Raw genomic sequence first — 19,864 nt, forward strand, 5'->3', positions numbered from 1 at the left:
AAGTCTTTAGATCTTACTGTCTGTTTACCAGAAGTAAAAGAAACAGAAGAACATGTTAAATGACCCCATGGGGATGCAATCAATAAAATTCAGAGTGTGGAAAACTTAAATAAATTACAAGGAGAAAAGGAGGGGGGGATAATCTGTAGAATAAAAGTGATTTAATTAAATGCAATGGTTGACCCTTGTTTGGATCCTTACTTGAACAAGCCAATGATAAAACAACAGCAATAATAGCCGAAGAGACAAATAGGGAAAATTCAACACTAACTGGATATTTGGATATTAAGGGAATTATGACATTTTCTTGATATAAAGATTTATTTTAAAGCTACATACTAAATTTTGTGAATGATGTTCTATGTTTGACATTTGCTTTAAAGTAATCCAGTGTTGGGACGGTGGGGGTGGGGAGCAGAGAAGTAAGTGGGTAGGGTAGAGATGAAAAAAGATTGCCTATGCACTGATAATTGTTGAAGCTGGGTGATGCATACATGGTATTCATTATACTACTTGCTTTTGTATATGTTTGAAATTTTCCATAATAAAAATTTGTTAAATCACTTGGAGAGGTTTAAAAAAATTGAATTCTGTATCTAACCCCCAACTCCCCCAAAGACTCTTGATTTATTGGTCTGGAATAGGTTTGGGAACCAATTTTTAAAAGCTTCCAAGGGGATTCTAACATGCAGCCAGGTTTGAGACCTGCTGCTTTATATTATGTCCCTAGATGATCTCATTCGTTGCTTTAATGCCATCAATATGCTGACAACTCCCAGATTTATGTTTTTAGCCCTGACCTTTTTCCCTTGGGCTCTGGGCTTGTATATTCATCTTCACTCTTGACATCATCCACTTGGAGGTCAGATAGGCATCTCCATTCAAACATGGAGAAAACAACTCTGTTTTTAACCTAAACCTGTTTCTCTACCAGTCTTTTCTGTCTTAACAAATGGCACTACCATCCACCCAATTATAGATCGTCAATAAATCTTTTTCTTCTTTTTTTGATTTTATTTATTTATTTAGAGCACGAGCTGGTGGGGGGAGGGGCAGATGGAGAAGGAGAAGGAGACTCCCTGCTCAGTCGACCTGGGACTTGATCCCAGGTTTCTGGGATCATGACCTGAGCTGAAGGCAGACACTCAAGCAACTGAGTCACCCAGGCACCCCAATAAATAGTTCTAATTAAAGATCATAATGGAACCAGTGTTGTAGAAAAATTTCTTTAGCCAATCCATAGAAGTTCTATGACTCCTGACTATGGAGTCTAACATTTATGCAACATTGTCTACTGGAGCTGATACAGTTTTGTTTTACTCTTTAGCTTGCACCCCTCCAGAACCTTAACACTGAGCCAGTGATTGAATTTGAATGATATGAATTTCCCTTTCAGGTTTTTCTATCAAAACATTTGGAGGAGCTGGGATGAAGAAGAGGAGGATGAGTATGATTATTTTGTCAGATGTGTTGAACCTCGACTGAGATTGTAAGTATTTATTAGTGACCTTGTGCATGTTGGAAAAATTGTTGTCCATGGTTTAATTTTACCCATCTGGTGTATATATACTTCAGGGGCCCACACACAGAAGAACAGGCCACCATACAAATAGTATAACCCATTGAAAAGTTATTAAATGAAACTTGTGCAAGGGCAGAGTAACCTACTCATAGTTTATAAACTGAGTAACAGCAGAGTTCAGGGACATTGAAGTTAAATAGCTAACTGTTTTATAAGTCTAAATAAAACTCAGTTGAGCTAATGTGTTTTAAGAAAAAAGCTCTGTATTAAATTCAAAGACAGTTGTTTGAAAAATAGTGAAATTAGTTGAATTATAGAAGACTTCTTTTGCTTTAATTTTTAAAAGAGTACTTTAAAAAATATTTGGCTTTATTCTAAGTTCCTACAGTAAAACACACTAGGTTAAACTAACAGAATTATTTCAGGGTGTTTTGTCAAGTTCTTGTCCTTGAATCTTATTTGACAAATGGATGAAAATACTAAACAGTTAATATTGGTGGTGCATAAAAATTTCCTAAATACTGAAACACATTCTTTTTCTAATTTGTCATATTTTAATAGGGAAAAATGCTTACGTTATAAAAAACCTAGCTTAACCATGCAACCCAAGTAGTTGTTCTGCACTGATTTTGTTAAATGTTCATTCAGATTTCCACTAGATGGTACTCTAAGACCAGGTAATTTTTCTTGTATTCATAAGTGGTAATTTAAAGACAGTGCTGCAATAAGAAATTAGAACTTGCACTCAAAAAAAATTTTTTTTCCTCTGTGAAAGATGATTGGTTACATGAGATAAGGCAGTTACCCTTTACATTTTTGTGGAACCCAATTAGATTTAGTAAGTTTCTCTTGGTTTATATAGTAAATAATAAGTAAAAAAATATGTGAAAAATCTGGTTAATGGTTCTACCTGATTTAGAATTATGTATGATTTCTATTTAGCCTTTCCAATTTTTCCATTGTGCATTTCCTGTTTTCCCATAGTGTATTCAATAAAATGCCAGGATTTCAATAAGCTTACATATTTTCTAGTTTTGGTACACTTGCTCTTAGAAAGCAATGATTGGTTTTGATTGAAGTGAAATGTAATGGTAGGTGAGTATTGTGTATCTAGCAAATTTGATCTTGGAAGGGACTGTATTCTGAGTTGACTGCTTTACATGTTAAAACAAGAAATGATTTACATACATACCTTGTACATCACTGGCAGGTGGGAAAGCCTAAGGGAGGAATTGTTTTCAGTTATGGAGAAGAAACTACGGTACTTGTTGGGGAAACTGGAATGTTATCAAATGTAGGCAGACTCTATAAAAGGTCCCTAGGCAAAGATAGGAGTAGTGTTATCAACAGGCAGGATTTAAAGGGAATCAAGCCATATTGTCTTGATTTTGTACTGTAAGGTAAATGTTTTTCCTTTTTAATTCAAAACACTGTGCTTCAAAGCTTACGGGTCTGAGACACAGATGTTGGTTCATTGCTTCCAGACCACAAAGTATCACTTTAATGAGAAGAAATAAGGTGATTGGCATGGATACTGGAAATGCTAAAAAACTTCTTTTAAAATTTGAGTCTTAATCTTCATAACTTAATAGACCTGATCAAGCAGTCAGTGGTTTGGTTCCCAATTGTTTGTTTGCAAAGTGGATTTCTAGAATATCTTTAAATGAGTATGGATTAACCAAAGCAGACAAAATCCATGCTTTTCAAGCTTCACCTAATTCATTTCCTTGAAAAGTGGAAAAAAATTATTTTTTATTTATTTTAAATACTGTTTGAATGTTAACTGTAATTTCATGTAAATTTGTTTAGGATGTGGTTTTGTTTTTCCCCCTATCTTATTTAGAGCATGACTAACTTGATAAAACATCATCTAAGGCAATGGTTTTCAACCTTGACTGCACATTAGAATCCCCAAGGAACTTTAAAAAAAACCTCTCTACTTCTAGAGACCAATTTAATTGGTCTGAATGGGGACCTGAGCATTTGTATTTTTAAAAGCTCCCCAGTGATTCTAATATGCAGCCAAGGTTGAAAAACTCTGGCCTCAGGCATAGCTAGTCAATACACTTTTAACTGAGAAATAAAGCAATTATTTTAAAACTATAGGTAATGACAATAAAATTGCAGTTTATTTTCAAATCCATTAATTTCACATCCATTAATGTGATTGTACTACATTCATAAATTATTTTATTGCATCTAGAAATACTTTTGGTTCTGTCTATATGTTTGAGAAGGTATATAAACTAATAATAAATTTTAAGTGCCAATAAGGTTGTCCAATACAAGGTTATTTTGTTTTAATCACTCTCTAGTTTAGTAATGGCAGCTTTATATTTTTTTTCTGAGAATCTCAAAGACTTACGTTTTTGAAACATACTGTAATAATCTTCCTAAGAGAATATTCAGCATAATTTTGTGCTGTAGTGCTTTAAATGTGAGGAAGGACTAAAGCCAATGCTTGAATCATTTTTAATTTTTGATCCTATAAATATGGTAATCTTCAACATTGTTGTGAAACTATTGGGATACGTCCCTCCCCCCCACCCCACATCCCCAGATTGCCCTCTGACATCTGCTTATTAAGAATCTAATATATGAGAACATAATTTTTTATTAAATAATGATTACAAATGGTAAAATGTGAATTTCAGTGTTTCTAAAGCACAAATGCTTGGATCTAAGGACAAAACCCAGCAACTCCCCATAACAAGAAAAGTTAGTGACCTTAATGAAGTGGTCCTTAAAACTTTCAATAGCTTCCACTTATAATAGAGTGCTATTCAGAAAGACTACATGTACCTGAGTTATGTACGATAAAATGCTTTTCTTTCTGGTCTTTGAGGACTAAATGGGCTGTTTTAATGATAGGAAAATGTGTCAGAAAGGCAGTGGATTTCAATTTGCTTTTAAACTTTCAGGCATTATGACATCCTTGAAGACCGAGTTCCTTCAGGACTTATTGTTGATTACCGCAATCTGTTGTCCCAATGTGAGGAGAGTTACAGGACATTTTTAAATCTGAGAAGCAGTTTGTCAAATTGTAACTCTGATTCTGAGCAGGAAAACATCTCCATGGTTGAAGGGTTAAAATTGTATTCAGAGATTGAACAGTTGAAACAAAAGCTAAAACTCATTGAGAATCCTTTGTTGAGGTATGTGTGTCTTTGTTATTCTTAGTTAGTTGGCATCTTTTCTAACCAGCTGTCTTACTAAGAACTGATGGGTCTGTTGGTTTCTCTAAGATACGTGTTTGGTTATCAGAAGAATTCGAACATCCAAGCAAAGGGCATTCGTCCAAATGGTCAGAAGGTCATGCATGTGGTCTCCTCCACCATGATGACTGGTCTGCTGCGGTCTCTGCTCAGGGACAGGCTTTGTCAGGAGCCTTGTAAGGAGGAAACAGAAATTCAGGTAAAAGGAGGTTTTTACCTCAGGTGGCTTTTTTTCTTCTAATTCACTCCGGTTTTCCTGAATCCTACAAAGCGTTTACAGGAGCTTACCAGAGTTGTTTATTTGTGAAATGGGTGGTAGTGAGAGCCCTGCCTTTCATCAGCATTAGTGACTTACCAAGCACGTGTTGATCAGGAGGAGATACTTAAGTATGCAGTTTGGGCTCCCTTTATAAAGTGAAGCAGGAGGGTACCTGGAGTGATATGTAGGTTGCCATTTTGGGGGGTGTATATTTGCAATCTGTTGTTGTTTTCTAGTTCCATAGTGACCCGTTGTCTGCTATAAATGCCTGCTATGAAGGGGACACTGTGATTGTTTGTCCTGGCCATTACATGGTACATGGCACATTCGCCATTGCTGATTCCATTGAGTTGGAAGGTGAGTCTGGGATATCCTGCAACCAAACTCTCTTGCATGATACGCTTAAGAAAACAGTAAGTCACTGATCTTGTTGAAGCTCCAAGAATATGATTTAATCCATTTGATTTCAAATGAGTTGCCTTAAAATATTAAAAGTATTTAAAGTGTATCGGGGGGACACCTGGGTGGCTCAGTCAGTTAAGCAGCTGCCTTCGGCCCAGGTCATGATCCCAGGGTCCTGGGATCGAGTCCCACATTGGGCTCCTTGCTCAGCAGGGAACCTGCTTCTCCCTTTCTCTCCCTCTGCTTGTGCTCTCTCTGTCAAATAAATAAAATCTTAAAAAAAAAAAAAAAATAAAGTGTATGGGGGATTGACTCCATGTTTGAGCAACTTGAGGTATGATTCTTTGTATGTGTTGGGGAAAACAAGCACATAGAGAAAAAAAGACCATTAGGAAGAAGTATATTTTCTAGATTGTAGGTGGTTTATGAAGAGGAAATCTCATTTCTAGAATAAAAATTTTTCCTAGCAATATTTTTTTAGAGTTTAGTATTTTTTATTTCTTGCTTACTCTTATTTCTTATATGTTATAAATATGTTGATGCATGTTTTTTTGTTTTTTGTTTTTAAATTTAACATATTTTTGCATGGGTATAGGTCCAACTTGAAAGTGGACCAAAAATCTTTTATTAATTTTTTATTTTTTATTTTAAATTATTTTTAATTTTCTTTTTAAGAGATTTTATTTATTTGAGAGAGAATGAGAGAGAGCACAATCAAGGGGTGGGGGTCAGAGGGGGGAAGCAGACTCTACCGAGCAGGGACTCGATCCCAGAACTCCGGGATCATGACCTGAGCTGAAGGCAGATGCCAAATAGACTTAGCCACCCAGGCATCCTTATTAATTATTTAAAAGCTTGCTGAGGGGCTTTTAAAGGTGGCTCAGTTAGTTGAGTGTCTGACTTTTGGTTTTGGCTCAGGTCATGATCTCAGGGTCTTGGGATCAAACCCAGCTATGGGCTTCATGCTCTGTGGGGAGTCTGCTTTTCTCCCTCTCCCTCTGCCCTTCTCCAACTCATGCTCTTACACTCTCTCTCTCTAGAGAAAAAAATAAATAAATAAAAGCTTGCTGAATGTCAAGTTCTACACTTCGTATCGTAACCAAAGTACTTTTGAGAACATTTATGTTGAAAGATTCTATTAAAAATAACTTTTTAGCAGTCATAATCTTATTGTACATTTAGAGTGATTCCTAAATTTAGGTTACTTTACAATTGTTCATCTTGTCCTGTGTATTTCCATAACATGTCAAATTTAGATGCACCTGTTCAACTATTTACCAAAAGAGCTTCAAGTTAGCAATAAAGCTTGTAATGCAAAAAATCGTTTATCATTTTGGGACTTGTGCAGCTGTTCACAAACTGCTTAAGCTATGTTCTTTATCTTTATCTTGTCAAAACTTCTTAATGGAAGCAAGGCTGGGAGTTTAATTTCCTGCTGTTCACTAGTACATCACCTCACCCCCTTTTTTGTTTTATGTATGTAATTTTTGTTCTTTCTCCTCTCCAATATTTGATATATAATAGATGTGTGTGTATAAATAACACATCTGCAGGATAAATCACTGCAATAAAAACACTTTACTTTTTGGCCTAGTGAAAATAGCATTGATATTATAGATTGTATGGTGGATAAGAGTTCTTCCTAGATTGGTAAGGATATTAATAATGAAATTGCCAAAGTATAATAAATAACCATATAGAATTCTGATAGTTAAGTGTAAAGATAACTAGATTTACTGACAGAAGGCATTTCTGAGAATTTGGGAAATCCTATGGTATCTCTAATGTGAATTTATGGAGTACTTGTTCATGAGTAAGATTAAAGGTTATCTGATATCTTTTCTGATCTATAGCTAACACTTATCACAGGAGGTATATAATTGAGTACCTACTGTGTGTAGGGTGTTAACAGTACTTGTAGTAGGGTTTTTCTTTCTTGTTTAGAACATATATTCACTTAAGTGATGGTTTTATGTTTTAAACTACTAAGAATATGTAGGTTGTTTATGCAGTAATCTGTTTTTTTCTCAATATGACATTTGATTTTTTAATTTTTTTGATGATAAAAAACAATGGTTATTAAAGAAAATGTTCCAACTACAGGCAGACACAAAAAGAATCAGGGAAAAAAAATACTCATAATCCAGTCATCCAGAGTCCACCACTGGCAGCATTTCCGAGTATGGAGTCCTCTTGCATTCTCCTTCAGTGCCCCTGAAAGCTTGTCTGTGTCCTTTGAGTACAACTTCACTGGTTTTGCCTTTAATGTAGTGACCGCTTTCATTTACTCAAGCAAAGACTCATCTTAGACAACGAGAGTTATTTCTTACAGCTTTGTCTGTGTGCTTTGTTTTGTGGTAAAAGTCAGGCAACTTCTCTAGTTTTCTGATATTCCAGTTTTTTGTACTCCTGTTCAGAGGTCTGGCCTGTATTATTAGTTTGGGATTTGTAGAGATCCAATGTTTTTTTATTGGTTCACAAGGTAGACCTATTTTTTCAATAATTAAAATGTTTTAAGTCAGTTTGTCACATTCTAAGTCAGTCTAAGAGACTACTAAAATTAGAAAATCTTGAGAAATACTTAGGTTTTTAAACCTAATTTATATTAGAATAATAGAATTTTAGAGTTGGGAAAAAACCTATAAGGGTTAAATGCTTTAAAGCTTTTTGAACCAGCTGTATTTAGGGTTATTTATTTTTATATAGCAGTTTTATAAGCAAATTTAGTGCTGAGTTAGTCTGAATTGGTTGATAGGGTAGTCTTCCTGATATGGGGGCAAATTGAGGAATTGTTATTATTAAGAGCTGTATACCCTGGTTTAAATTAAACAAGATATGTGGGGAGATAATTAGATTTTATTTAAATGCAACTTGGTTGACTGGTCTCATATCATTTGGAGCCATTGAAATAGAGAAATCTATTGTAGCAGTTTTATGTTTAGACATTTCCCCTCACCCATCTTAAATGCTCTTGTTCTCTTCCTTAGGATATGGTCTACCAGATGATATTGTGATAGAAAAGAGGGGCAAAGGAGATACTTTTGTGGATTGTACAGGTGTGGATATTAAAATCTCAGGAATAAAATTTATTCAGCATGATGCTGTAGAAGGAATCTTGAGTAAGTATCTGAATATTTCCTGTATTATTTTGTTTCAGGTTTTAAAAGAAAACTTTACTTTTCCTGGAAGATGCAATTTAATAAACCACTTTTGAGTATATGGAAGGCTGATTATTTATGTACATAACATGATGACTTAGGAAGCTTACTCTAAAAAATAGTTTAGTCTATTCTTGAAAATTTGTTAGTTTAATATTGGTTTCCTTGTGATCATTTTTTTTCTTTTAAACATTCCAATATTGTGGTCTGTGTTCTTTGTATTTGACTTAGCCCTAGACTCAATGCAGCTCTATTCACATTGTGCTGGTATTGGTTTTCTAGAATCTGTATTCCCCTTTCTTAAATTGGGTCTCCTTTTTTTCTCCCTTCCAAGATACTCATGAAAGTTACTTTCTCATACTTTTTTGGTAATGGAAAGTGCTTTTTAACCTGATTTTGCATTTCTGAGATCAATTCATTTGTTTTTAAGAATGCTGCTTTTAGATTTTAGTCATTATTTTGTATATTATGAATTTGTAATTCCAGTAACAAAGTTTAAATGGTAGCTAGAGAAATATTTAGACCACCTAATGTCAGCTCTAGACCATTTCTAATACTGGAAACACACATTACTTAAAGCATTTGACTGCATGTTTTCATCCTAGTCATTCACCGTGGTAAGACCACATTGGAAAACTGTGTGCTGCAGTGTGAAACTACAGGAGTCACAGTGCGAACATCAGCAGAATTTTTAATGAAGAACTCGGATTTATATGGTGCCAAGGTAAGAAAATCTCTTATCCTTTGGGGAAGTAGCTTAGGTTTAAGTTCTAAATACATAAACAAAATGTCGGACCAACATGTAAATGCAGACTCCTGTTCTCTTTCTTCAAAGCAGGTCAGACACTTTTATGTACTAAGTCAGGCAGATTTCAGTTGTATAAGGAAGAAAAATAAGAAATCTCAGTTTCTCTGTGGTAACTTTGAAAAATTTAGACCCTTCACATTTCTTAACTTTATAAATGATTTTGTAGCAATTGAAGCTCAGTTGCTTTTGTTTTTTAATTAGACTTTTTGTTTTGAGAGAATTGCTGAGATAATATGTTGTTGTAAGAAGTAATACAGAGATCCTATATGTGTATTCTGTACTAGTTTCCCCCAGTTGTAACATCTTGCAAAGCTGTAGTACAATAGCACAACAGGATAGCATCCACTCAGTCGAGTGAGTATTTCCGTCATTCCAAGGATCCTGCATATTGCCTTTTGATAGCGACATCCACTTGCTTCTCCTTCAGACTTTTTAAATCACTCTCTTCTCCATTTCTGTTATTTCACTATTTCAAGAATGTTATGTAAATGTAAATCATCATAACCTTCTGGGATTGGGTTTTTTCACTCAGCACAGTTTTCTGGAGCTTCATCCAAGTTGTAGGTACCAAGTGTTTGTTCTTTTTTATTGCTGAATAGTATTCCAGCATATGGTTGTTGCACAGTTTATTTAACTGTTCACCTGTTGAAGGATATCTGGATTGTTTCCAGGTTTTGGCTATTGTAAATCAAGCTGCAGCAAACATTTGTGCACAGGTTACTATGTGAACAGTTTTCATTTCTCTGGAGTAAATGCCGGGGAGTGTGGTTGTAGGTCACATGGTAGCTGCATCTACTATATACCCTTTTTAAAGACATGGTCAAACTTTTCCAGGGTAGTTCTATCATTTTACATTCTCATCAATGATGTTTGAATGATACAGTTTCTCCATATCTTCACCAGCATTTGGTATTTTTACTGTTTAATTTTAGCCATTCTGATAGGTGTATGGTTTTAATTTGCATTTACCTAGTGGTTAGTGATGTGGAACATTTTTTCATATGCTTACTTGCCATCCTTCTCTTCAGTGAAATGTCTATTTGTGACTTCTGCCCATTTTCTAATTAGATTATTCTTTTTTACTGTAGAGTTTTGAGAGTTCTTTTTATATTCTAGATACTAGTCCTCTGGTGGGTATTTGTTTTGCAGATTTTTTTTTTTTTTTTGAGAGAGAGAGAGAACGTGCACACACATCTGCGAGCAGGCGGGGAGGGAAGGGCAGAGAGAGAGGGAGAGAGAGAATCCCAAGTCCAGCCATGGCACCGTGTCCAGCTCAGAGCCCTACCTGGGACTTGATCCCATGACCCTGAAATCATGACCCAAGTCAAAATCAAGAGTTGGATGCTCAACCGACTGAGCCACCTAGGTGCCCGTGCAGATTTTTATGCTAGTCTATAGCTTATCTTTTCATTTTCTTCACACAGGCTTTTGTAGAGCAAAGCTTTAAATTTTGATGAAGTATAATTTATCAATTTTTCCTTGTATGGGCAGTGCTTTTGGTGTTAAGTGTAAGAACTCTTTGCCCAGCCTTAGATCGCAAAGATTTTCTGTTTTTTTTTTTTTCCTAAAAATTTTATAGTTTACATTTTACACTTAAGATCATGATCTATTTTTGAGTAAATTTTGGTGTTCATGTGAGTTTTAGGTTAAGGTTTATTTATTTGCCCATAGATCAATTGTAACCACATCATCTCTTGAAAAGCCTGTCCTTCTTCCAAGAGATTGGTTTTGCACCTTTGTCAAAAATCATCTGGGAAATTTGTGTGGGCCCATTTCTGGGTTCTCTGTTCCGTTCCACTGATCTGTGTAGCTATCCCTCCACCATAACCTGCTACTGTAAAGTCTTAAAATCTGATAGAGTGATTCCTCCCACTTTATTGGTCTTTTCTAAAATTGCTTCAGCTATTCTAGTTCCTTTGCCTTTCAATAAAAGTTTTAGAAAAATATTATCTCTATCTACAAAAAATCTAGCTGAGATTGTGATATGAATTCTAGTAAACCTATATATCAATTTGGGGAGGATGGACATCTTTTTTATGTTGAATCTTCCAATGTTGTGAACACTGTGTCTCTCCCATTTATTTACATCTTTGATTTCTTTCATCAGCATTTCTATAATTTTCAGTATACAAGTCTTGTATGTATTTTGTTAGATTTGTATGTAAATATTTCATTTTTTTAAGTGATTGTAAGTCATCTCGTGTTTTTAATTTCAATTCCATGTGTTCATTTCTACTATATAGAAACAGAATTGACTTTTGTCTTATATCATGTGACCTTCCTGACTTTGTTCTAGGAGTGTTGTTGTAGATTCCTTGGGGTTTTCTATGTAGACAATCATGTCATCTGCAAATAGGGACAGTTTTATTTCTTCCTTTCTGATCTGTATGGTTTTGTTTCCTTTTTTTGCTTTACGGCACTGACTAGAACTTCTAGCACTATGTTGAATAAGAGTGGTCAGAGTGGACATCTTTACCTTGTTCTCGATATTAGGGAGAATGTATAAGTATTATACCATTAGGTACGGGGTAAGTAGGCTTTTTGTAGATATTCTTTTTTTTTTTTTTTAAGATTTTATTTATTCATTTGAGAGAGAGAGAGAGAGACAGAGCACAATCCGTGGGAAAGGCAGAGGGAGAGGGAGAAGCAGGCTCCCCGCTGAGCCGAGAGCCCGACATGGGGCTCAATCACAGGACCCTGAGATCATGACCTGAGCCAAAGGCAGACACTTAACCGACTGAGCCACCGAGGTGCCCTGTAGATATTTTTTATCAAGTTGAAGAAGTTCTCTATTTCTGTATTGTGAGAATTTTTATAATGAATGTGTGTTGACGTTTGTCAGATGTTTTTTCTTCATCATTTCATATGATTACATGATTTTTCTTTTTGGACAAAAGAAATGGTGGATTACATTGTTTTTTCAAATTTTGAACCAGTTTTGCATCCCTAGAATAAACACAATTTAGTCATAGTGTATATTTTTTTATATATTGCTGTATTATATTTGCTAGTATTTTGTGAGGAGTTTTTACATCTGTATTCATGAGGGATATTGAAGTTTTCTTTATTTGCACTGTCTTTGTCAAGTTTTGGTATCAGGATATTAGCTTCATAAAACAAATTTAGAAGTGTTCCCTTCACTAGCTTGCATTAATTCTTTAAATGTTTAGTAGGTTTTTCCAGTGAAACCATCTGGACTTGGAGATTTCTTTTTTGGCAGTTTTAAAATTATGAATTCAATTTCCTTAGTAGTTATAGGGCTGTTCAAATGACCTATTTTGTATGAGGTGAGTTAACAGATATGCTCATAGGCTACAGAGCCCCTGTGAGTGGGCACCAGGGTGGTGGTGAAGGGCTTTCCTGTTTGTTGGCAGTGGTAGCATGGCTTCTGGTGTTACAGGTGTTATATGCACCACCTCCCGCCCAGCCTCTTAGGCCTCACGCCAGCCTGGGGAGGCAGGTGACATCTCTTCTGCTAAGTTGTCAAGTTTACATGTTTTGAGTTGTTTGTAGTATTCCTTTAATTTTTGGATGTCTGCAGGGTCAGTGCTGCTGTCTCATTTTATTCTTGATATTGGTAAGTTTGTTATAGTCCCACAGGTCCCTGAGGCTCTATTCACTTTTCTTTTTCAGTGCATTCTCTCTCTGTTGTTCAGATTGGGTAATTTCTGTTCTGTCTTCCCAGTTCGCTGAATCTTGCTCTGTCTTTTCCTTTCTGCTGGTGAGCCCATCCACGGAGCTCTTTATTTGTTATTTTTGAGTTCTGAAATTTCCATTTGGTCCTTTATATTTTCTGTTTCTTCGCTGAGACTTTCTATTTCTGTATGTGCCTTTCATTTTTCATTTGTTTTAAGTATGTTCATAATTGCTCATTAAAGCATTTTTTTTTTTTTAAAGATTTTATTTATTTATTTGAGAGAGAGAATGAGAGACAGAGAGCATGAGAGGGAGGAGGGTCAGAGGGAGAAGCAGACTCCCCGCCGAGCAGGGAGCCCGATGCGGGACTCGATCCCGGGACTCCAGGATCATGACCTGAGCCGAAGGCAGTCGCTTAACCAACTGAGCCACCCAGGCGCCCTCATTAAAGCATTTTTAACATGGCTGCTTTAAAATGATTGTCAGCTAATTCTAACATCTCTGGACATCTTGGTTTTGGCATCTATTGACCATCTTACTCAGTTTGACATCTTCCTTGCTCTTTGTATGGCAAGTGATTTTCAACTAAAACCTGGGTATTTTGTACTGTATTATGAGAGCCTGGATCTTCTGTTTTAGTGACACCACTGCAGGAAGGGATGGGGTGGAGGCCACTGCCTTGTTACTGCCAGGTGGAGGGTCATAGAAGTCCAGGTTCCCCATTTAGCCTCCATTGATACCTGGTTTGAATGGGGGAGGTGTTACTGCTGAGAGGGGTTGGAAATTCTGGTTTCTTACATGGTGTCCACTGACACTGTGGCCCACAGCAGTGGCCTTGTTACCACTGGGCAATGGTGAAAGTCCAGACTTTCTACCAGGCCTGCTCTGATACCACTCTAGTGGGGAGGGGCAGTGGCCCTTTGTTACTGTCGGGTGGGAGTGTGTAGTCTCCACTGATGCTGCTAGGGCCTTGTTATTGGCTGGTGGGTATGCACATCCTGGCTTCTTGATTGGCCTTCTCTGACACCACACCATGGGGAGAGTTGGGTGCCTGGTAACAGCCTTGAGAAGGTGGAATTCTATTCTCTCTTGGCATTTGCCAGCATGCATGGGGATGGGCCACTGTTTTTATCTTTGGTGTTTGGCTGGCATGGAGCTATAATTGTCTGAAAGTTTTCTCTCTGGGCTGCCTGGTCCTTTGGCTAGAGAGAGCAGGCTTTTCAGGAGGCTTTTCTTGTCTGTGTCTGGTGTTTATGGATTGCCAGCTTCTTCAGCCTCAAGTCTGGGGAAGAAAGCCCACTTAGCAGATCTTTTACCTAACAGAGAGTTACACTGGTGTGTGGTGGGCTATGTGGGCATATATGTTCTCGTATCCCCAAAGGGGGAATTAATAATAAGTGTTTTCTCATGGCATGTATTACTCTTAGAAAAACAACTCAATATACATGCAGTAGATGTGTTATAAATGGTTAATAGCAGCTCTTCTTCATGTGTGATATTGTGTATGAAATTATTCCAAGAAGTGATTTCTTAAATAACTACTATAGAGGTTTGAGTAAATTATTTTTACTTCCCAAAGTGCTTAGTATAACTTCAGGAAATAAATTATTACTGTTACTATTACTTCTTAATTGGTACCATGTGGTCCCAAGGGACAGTATGAAAGAATTGGGCCATGCATGGATCTTTCTGGTTACTTTGTATAAATGAGACACTTGAATTGGCTGCTAATTTTAACGTGTGTAGTAGTGGAGGCCATTAATTGTTTAGCTCATAGAAGTGATTTTTAAGTTATGTTGGGATGTTTTAAAACTGATGTGTTTTTAAAAATATCGGGTCTTTTTTCTATCCTTATGTTACAATATTTTACTAGACTCATACTGTTCTCCAACTAATTGACTATCTCGGAGAGGATGTTCATTTTAAATAAGTGCAAAAAAAAATTTACTAAACTCATACTGTTCTCCAACTAATTGACTGTCTCAGAGAGGATGTTCATTTTAAAAAAGTGCAAAAACAAATAATTTGTTCTTTTTCTTTGGCAGAATCAGAAAACTGACTTGTCCAGAGTGAAAGGGAGTGGGACAGTAATCAGGTGTTGATAATCTTAGCCAGTGTTTTGTATGTGTATCTGTGTATGGTTTTGAAAGTGATAAATGATAGACAACTTGCTGGAAATGGAGCAAATGGAAATGTAGGTTAGAAATATCTAATAAAACTTTCTGTAAAACACTTTATATTTGCACTGTGTTAAGGTTTAAGAAGTGATTGTAATAAACCTTCTCTTGTAGTCCTGCCTTTAAAAAACTGATTATGATACCTTAAAATGTAACTTGCAGGGTGCTGGTATAGAAATATATCCTGGGAGTAAGTGCACCTTAAGTGACAATGAAATCCATCACTGCAAGGAAGGGATACTCATTAAGGTGAGTGCACCTGCTAAAACACCCTCTTTCCGGAGGTTAGTTAGAATGGTTTCATCTAAGAAATACTTATGTTTCATTAAATTCCCATGTTGAGTTCTATTGTTTTCTGGTTTTGAAAAGCACAAACAGTATATACATCTTAATAATGCTCTTGATATTAGTAGTTGGTGATTGAGGGTCTTTTGTGAGAATACTTTGCTGTCTATAGATCTGCAGAAATGACAGAGGAATGCTGTGTCACTCAGACTGTGCTACCACTTATTAATAAGCATAGCTTTCTCCTTTATTTTTAGAATAGCCTGAAAAAAGTTAGAAGATTTTTAAAATCAGGCTGTGTTGAATATGACAGTTCCTTAAAACATTTGTTTTCAATGTCACAGGACTTCTTAGATGAGCATTATGACATTCCCAAAATATCCATGGTGAATAATGTCATACATAATAATGAAGGTTATGGTGTTGTCTTGGTGAAACCTACAATCTTCTCTGACTTGCAGGAAAATGTCCAAGATGAAATTGAAGGTATGCTATATTTAGTGATTTTTTAAAATAAAAATCAGATTGGGCACCTGGGTGGCTCAGTTGTTAAATGTCTGCCTTCAGCTCAGGTCGTGATCACAGGGTCCTGGGATCGAGCTCCGCATCGGGCTCTCTGCTCAGTGGGAAGCCTGCTTCTCCCTCTCCCACTCCCCCCCTGCTTGTGTTCCCTCTCTCTCTGTCTCTCTCTGTCAAATAAATCTTTAAAAATAAATAAATAAAAATAAAAACCAGATCTAGTTTGCTTTATTTCAGCATTAAACTTTGATTAAGGATCTGAGTCTTCCTCTCCTTAACAAAGATCACTGGCATATGCTTGGACATGGAGGTAGAGAAGCTTGGGAAAGACTCTCAGGGTGAAAGAAACTTTCAAGGTCAACTAGTTCACCTATTCATTCAAAACCTTGGTGTGTGGTTTCTTTGGTCCCACAGTTCCCTTCATACCATGGTTGGCTTTCTGTACATTTATAGAATAAAGCTGGGCCTACGATAGCAGTGGTAGGTCCCACTGGCATTTGTTAAAGATGGAGGCAGAGAAGTGCGTGTCCCAGCTTGAGGGCTGCACTTACTGGAGGGGATCGTGGCGTTTATCTCTATTTTTTATTGGCAGAAGTAATGCCTCTCTGTCAACTGTTTTTCTTGGCAGCAAAGCTGAGCTCATTCAGTAGGAAATTCATGACTTTCAAGCCATGACCTAGATTACTATGAAATCTCAGTCCGAGGGATTAAGCATTGGCATGGGTGAGGAAAGTAGTCCTCGTCAGCCATCAGGACCCACTCCAGTTCTCTGTGAGGTCTTTTTCTTCTCACAGTTCTGTAGGTCAGAAGTTCAGGTGGGCTTGGCTGCATTATGTACTTAGGGTCTCACAGGGTGAAATTAAGGTGAATGGGCTTTTATCTGAGAGCTCTGGGGGGAAACATCTGCTTCTGAGCTCATTCGTATTGGCAGAATCCATTTCCTTGAGGCTGTAGGAATGAGGTCTCCATTTTTTTGCTGTTGGCTGGGGATTGTTCTCAGCTTCTAGAGGCCACTGTCAGGTCCTTGCCCCATAACCTCTTTATCTCAGCAACCTTCCTTAAGAGAACCTCCCTCAAGGGAAATTTTGCTCATCCTTCAAATTTCTCATGTTTTGAATTTCTTCATGCTTTCCTCTTCTTCATCTAGCCAGAGAAAACCCTGCTTTTAAAGAGTCCATATGATTAGGTTAGGGACACCTGAATTATTTTCTTAAAGTCAGCTGATTACATGCAGAAAATCCTTTTGCCATTTAACAATCATGAAAGTAACACCGGGGATTGGGCATCATAGGAACCATCCAGAATTCTGCTCCTCTATAAACACTCATAATGCTGGCATTAGCTGCTAGAGCGGGAGTTCTTTTAGGAAGAGTGGCACTGTCTTATTAATCTTTGCATCTAGCTCCTTACACCACGCTTAGTAGGTAAATACCCAAAAAAGGTCCGTTGAGTGAATGAGATTCTAGGATAATAAGAGAAAAGAATTCAAAACTGGTAATCCTGTATGAGGGTCAGAAAGCCTTGGTACAAAGAGTAAGACAGCTGTTCATTGAGATACTTAATGGCAAAGAGTTTGTAGAATCCAGTCGGATGACAGCAGGAATCCTTGGCAGAAAACACTTGAAAGCTCTAATAGAATGTAGAAATATATATATTTTATATATATATATATTTTTTGTTGTTGTTGTTGTTGTTGGGTTATTTTGTACATTTAACTTTGTTATAATTTGTTTCTCCAGAAAATAGAGCACTTAAAATTCCGACAAGTGAGGAGGCAGGCACAGCGGAAAGGGTGGATCTAGAAGAGTTGATTCAGTGCGCAACTGGCAAAATGGAGCTTTATGCAAGATCCAGCCTTTCTGAGCAAGTTGAAGGCAACTGTGAAATTGTAAATGAACTAGTTGCTGCCTCCACACAGAAGGGCCAGATGAAGAAGAAAAGGTTGAGTGAACTGGGGATCACACAAGCTGATGACAACTTAATGTCACAGGAGATGTTTGTTTCAATTGTGGGCAACCAGTTCAAGTGGAATGGGAAAGGGAGTTTTGGCACATTTCTTTTCTGACCACCATGATGTAAATAGATAGCAAAATATTGGATTTTGCACATGCTGTCCTGAGAATCACTGCTGCTATCATAGTTCGCTTCATGTCTGGATTTTATATTAGATAAATTTGATTGGGTTTGAGTGAAATGTACATCTATTTCTATCTGCAGGTGTTGCACGTGAAACATTCCCTCTGTATAAGAAAGGTCATAAAAACATAAAATAGAAAATATTTAAAGATTTCTTATCTAGAAAGTCTTGCTTTCTCAAACACATCATTCTGTCATATTATTAAGCCTATCAGTAACTTTCTAGTGTAAATACACTTTAACCTAGCACTTCAAAGATGAGGAAAAAAGTCAGAGAATGCAAGATGAGTGCGCAGAAATGCATTGGTGTCAAATGTGCAGGGTTCTTACACTTGTCTTTTTCTCCCAATTACAGCAAGTCTGATTTCCATGCTGCATTTGCATAATACTTGTCTTAAAATAAAAGCTTTTATGATTGGGAGGTTATCTGCATAATCAGACTTATTATTGAGAATCTGAGTGGGATGCATTTTTGTGTTGAACTATGTAATCATCAAAACAGTAATAGATAGCATGGCAGGTTTGAAACATATGAGATGTGTTATTCAGAGCCAATGCGTATGTAGAGCATTTTCACTGTTGCTGAATATGAATGATTAAAAAGAAGGTGTTTTTCTTTCACCATAACAGTATTCTGATCAAATTCAAATGTCTTACACACAGTGATTACTTTTACAATATGTATCAGCTCTGTGTTCTTGAATATTGTATTGTAAAACACAGCTTTTAAAAATATTTATATTTTTAAAAAGTATATGTGACATTAATATGCTTATTAAAATTAAAATGATAAAATAATAAATTGAATGTTGTTATATTTTTCCAGACGCATTATGGGCCATAGTGCTGTGTAGCATGTGTGGTCCTTTGGAATGCACACAAAATTTTTTATCTTTTTAGCGTTTCAGAAGGAGTATTAAATTTTTTCTTCAGTGTGGTTGTTTATTTCTTAAATTCGCATACATTATTCTTATTTTTCAGATGCTACTAAATGTGGAAGAATTTATGTTGGATATTTTGTTTGACCATTGAAAGGCATTTTTCTTTTACTCTTTTTAAATCCTGTTGCAGAGGTAATGCTAATTAATTCTGCATCAACTTGAGCCAAATACTGATTTAAAAATCACTTATTCAACTTTTTAAAAAAATCAAATTGGTTTTCCAGTCACATTTCCACTTTATCTTGGAGTTTAGATTTCATATATTGTAACTTGCTGGAGTGTCAAGAGAATGACCAGTAACAAGATAAGTAAAATTAATACCTTCTTTATTCTTTTTTAAAGCATGATAGTTTTTAGATTTCATTTCTATCTTAGTTTAAATCTAAACTTATATTAATTTTTATTCACGTGATAAGTTATTAGTGAGTAGGCCCTAAGGCATTCTTATTTATGTAGAGTACATTTTGCCTCATTTGTGAAGAGTTGAACACTTTAGGTGACTTAGTACAGGGGGTAGAGAGAGAGCTCTGGAAGGATGTGGATTTGACATTTGAGATGAAAACATTGACATGGAAGAAGGACTATCTTCAATGTTGATTGAAGTACCATATGTCCTATCCTTGTGGTCTGCTCTTAGTGTAATCTTGGAATTTATGGCAGGTAGCAAAATTTTGTACCTTGATTTGAGTATTTGAGATTCTCTAGAAGTATCTCCTTTGGTTTCTTATTCTCTTATGCCACAGATATGTACATGAATGTATTTTCATTCATTCAGCCAGAGGTCATTTACTCTCAAGTGTGGCCAT

The 19,864-nt window shown here is 36.3% G+C and overlaps 1 protein-coding gene across 2 annotated transcripts in view; it reads left to right on the plus strand.

Moving 5' to 3' along the window:
- The window catches only part of SHCBP1 (SHC binding and spindle associated 1), a 28,411-nt gene extending 9,575 nt beyond the window's left edge, over nucleotides 1–18,836 (plus strand). The window contains exons 5-13 of one of the 2 annotated variants that reach the window (XM_036088249.2): nucleotides 1,397–1,489; nucleotides 4,444–4,677; nucleotides 4,768–4,936; nucleotides 5,233–5,353; nucleotides 8,386–8,517; nucleotides 9,162–9,280; nucleotides 15,340–15,426; nucleotides 15,807–15,948; nucleotides 17,721–18,836. In XM_036088249.2, the coding sequence (XP_035944142.1) occupies nucleotides 1,397–1,489; nucleotides 4,444–4,677; nucleotides 4,768–4,936; nucleotides 5,233–5,353; nucleotides 8,386–8,517; nucleotides 9,162–9,280; nucleotides 15,340–15,426; nucleotides 15,807–15,948; nucleotides 17,721–18,046 (1,423 nt within the window). In that variant the 3' untranslated portion in view covers nucleotides 18,047–18,836. The remainder of the gene's footprint in view (nucleotides 1–1,396; nucleotides 1,490–4,443; nucleotides 4,678–4,767; nucleotides 4,937–5,232; nucleotides 5,354–8,385; nucleotides 8,518–9,161; nucleotides 9,281–15,339; nucleotides 15,427–15,806; nucleotides 15,949–17,720) is intronic. The other variant, XM_078062395.1, reaches the window with a different exon arrangement.
- Nucleotides 18,837–19,864: the final 1,028 nt, after the last annotated feature.

This window comes from Halichoerus grypus, chromosome 15 (genome assembly GCF_964656455.1).
Source record: "Halichoerus grypus chromosome 15, mHalGry1.hap1.1, whole genome shotgun sequence".
In the NCBI taxonomy this organism is placed as follows: domain Eukaryota; kingdom Metazoa; phylum Chordata; class Mammalia; order Carnivora; family Phocidae; genus Halichoerus; species Halichoerus grypus.